At 38.8% G+C, this 2,629-nt stretch overlaps 1 protein-coding gene across 1 annotated transcript; it reads right to left on the reverse strand.

The window, feature by feature from the left end:
- Window positions 1-483: 483 nt before the first annotated feature.
- On the reverse strand, window positions 484-2,294 carry LOC107854515 (protein PHYTOCHROME KINASE SUBSTRATE 4). The gene has a single exon (XM_016699518.2). The coding sequence runs from the start codon at window positions 2,198-2,200 to the stop codon at window positions 611-613; it is 1,590 nt and encodes a 529-aa protein (XP_016555004.1). The 5' UTR covers window positions 2,201-2,294; the 3' UTR covers window positions 484-610.
- Window positions 2,295-2,629: the final 335 nt, after the last annotated feature.

Consider the following 2,629-nt stretch of genomic DNA (forward strand, 5'->3'; position numbering starts at 1 on the left):
CGAGCTTGGATATGAAGCCCCCCAAAAAAAAACATAATAGGGAATGAGTCATCATTGAATGTCTTGCCTTCTGAGAATTTGGATTAGTCAAAATCCTATGCAGATATCCAAAAATTCAATTGGAAAATCAAAAAAGGAAGAGAGAAGTTCAAATTGAATTTACCGAAAAGGAAAAATTGATACCAAAACTCCGACGGGAAGAGTATTGAGAAATTACATAAAAATGCTACAAATCACAACAATACTTGTCCACGATTTGAAGCGTGGACAATATATTATAAGGGAGCAACATCCCTGAACAAAGAATTTGAATGAGTCTATCTCTGATATCATGCAAGAAATGGATCTTTAACCTAATTCACGCTCCAAAGGACAACTCATAGGGTGAAGATTGTCCAAATTCATGTAAGAAAACCAATTATCTGTTTTTTTCTGACGTGAAACTCTGAACAAATCACAAACAATAAATAATTAAAAAAATCAGGATCAAAGAAAAATTTCTCATAATTCTCCAAATAATAACAATGTCACGTAAAATAGAACAGAAAGAAGGAGGGGGTCAAACATATAGACATGAAACATGGCATTGTGAAGGAGCTTATTTGTCATGTCATGCAGCAAATGCAAGAGACAAGCGTGCTGAATGAGAGCTAGCAATGGGTGGCTTATTAGCTCTGGGCATTGGCCTGCTTCCCACATGTCCTGCTGTAGTTATCAACGGTAATTGTGGTGGCCCCTCGGGCGACCCATATTTAACTGGCTGCGGCCCCACATTTACCGCCTTTTCATGGCGACAACTCAACAACCCTCCCCCCTTCCACTTCCCTCCGGCTTCTCCTGTGCCGTTGCTATTGTTGCCACTGGAGCTGACACCGCCAAAAAGTCTAGAATTTGACACATTGTTGTCTATCTCGGATACCGATGAGTAGTTAGTAACACTAGCTCGATCGAAACCTTCTGCAGTAGTGACACTCCAATCAATGCTCACTTCACTTGGTGCGTAACATTCTGTAGCTGCCACACTTGGCGTACCTGGCTCCTCGAGGGAATGACGCTGTTGACGATATAATGGACATGATGATGTCGCGATGGATGTTGAGAAGCTCTCGATTTCAAAAAGATCGGAGCTAGCATCGCTGGCAGCGTCATCATCTGTTGCTGTCACTCGAGAAATTGGACTACCAGGGAAGGGGAAGTTGCATCTGTGATGATGATGATCTGTTTCTGTTGATTTACGCGAAGATGGTTGAAAAACTTCGATTGAATCTCGTGCTGGATCTTCCAGTATTGGTGAAATTGACGACCTTGTTGGTGGAGGTTTGATTCCCAATTTCGCCGCCTGTGCTGAATTGTTTAGAATTGGGAAAGAAAATCCTCCCCCTCCTCCTCCTCCTGCCGTTTCAGTAAACGGCCTAACTGGTGCCAACACGCGCTGTTGACAAGGCGTAATATGAGTAGTAGTAGTTATCTCTGACTCTGATAATCTTCTCTGTATCGTTCCAATTTTATTTATCGTCCCCAATGATAGAGGTACAGGTACAGGATGAATGTCTAACGACTGCGTCCTTGCTGTCCTCTGTTGTACCTCAATGGAATTTTTCTGAGACATGTTGGTAGTTTTTTCAAGTACTACTTTATGCTTTATGGGGAAATGTTCGGAGCCAGTACTTTCTGTTCTTGGCTCCGAACTAGTTTCCTCAACTTGCACGGACTTCTTACCCGAACAAGGGCATTTACGACAGAAAAGCCATGTACGAGTACTAAATGTAGTTCTTTTTTTCTCATTCGGATTAATGCCCCTCAATGAAACAGAAATAGCACCTGGAGGATTTGCTAATAGCCCAGTTTGGCTATTCCAACTAGCTTCAGATGAAGCAGTTGGCGTAGCACGAAATGAATTGGCACGAAAGTTTCTTCCGTAGCTATTATTATCTACGGAAGAAACTGATGAATGACGATGAGCTGAAGCTAATTCGCATGGTTCCACTAATTTATTTTCGACTTCTGGAGAGGAGTCATTGGTTTCACTGAAGTATTTTTTGGCATCGAATACGTTGATTTCGGAATCCTCAGGGGGAGTATGTTCTTCTGGTTTGATATAAGAGGAGAATGATGCATCTTTTAGTATATGGTTTTGGACAAAAGCTCTATATTGAAGAGGATCTTCTGTTAAGGTTTTAACTGTTGTTTGGGAATCCATTTTTTTGCGGTTCTTTTGTTGTACTAAAAGAGCTAGGTAGTACTATTATTTATAACAGATTGTTGAGACAATATAGTTCCTGATAATTCTCTCGACTATCTGGCAGTTTTTTGGAGTTATAAGGAACCTTCCCTTCCTTTTTTTTATTTTTATTTTTTATATTTAGCTTTAATTTTTTGCGTGTGTCTTCCATGATTATGCCGTGTGTATTTAGAAAAAAATCTTGTTGCATCTTATTTAGTTTAAAATAAAAACTTTCAACTTAAGTTTGTTAAAATAGAAGAGGATTTGTGTTTATGTCACTTCATTTAAACACATATCACTCATATAATATAGAATATTAAAATTCATTTTAATTGATATATACAATTTCAATTTTCAAGTGATTAAAAAATTATTTAATTTAAAATATGTAATTCAACAATGAAG

This window comes from Capsicum annuum, chromosome 10, assembly GCF_002878395.1.
Source record: "Capsicum annuum cultivar UCD-10X-F1 chromosome 10, UCD10Xv1.1, whole genome shotgun sequence".
NCBI classification, from domain to species: Eukaryota; Viridiplantae; Streptophyta; class Magnoliopsida; order Solanales; family Solanaceae; genus Capsicum; species Capsicum annuum.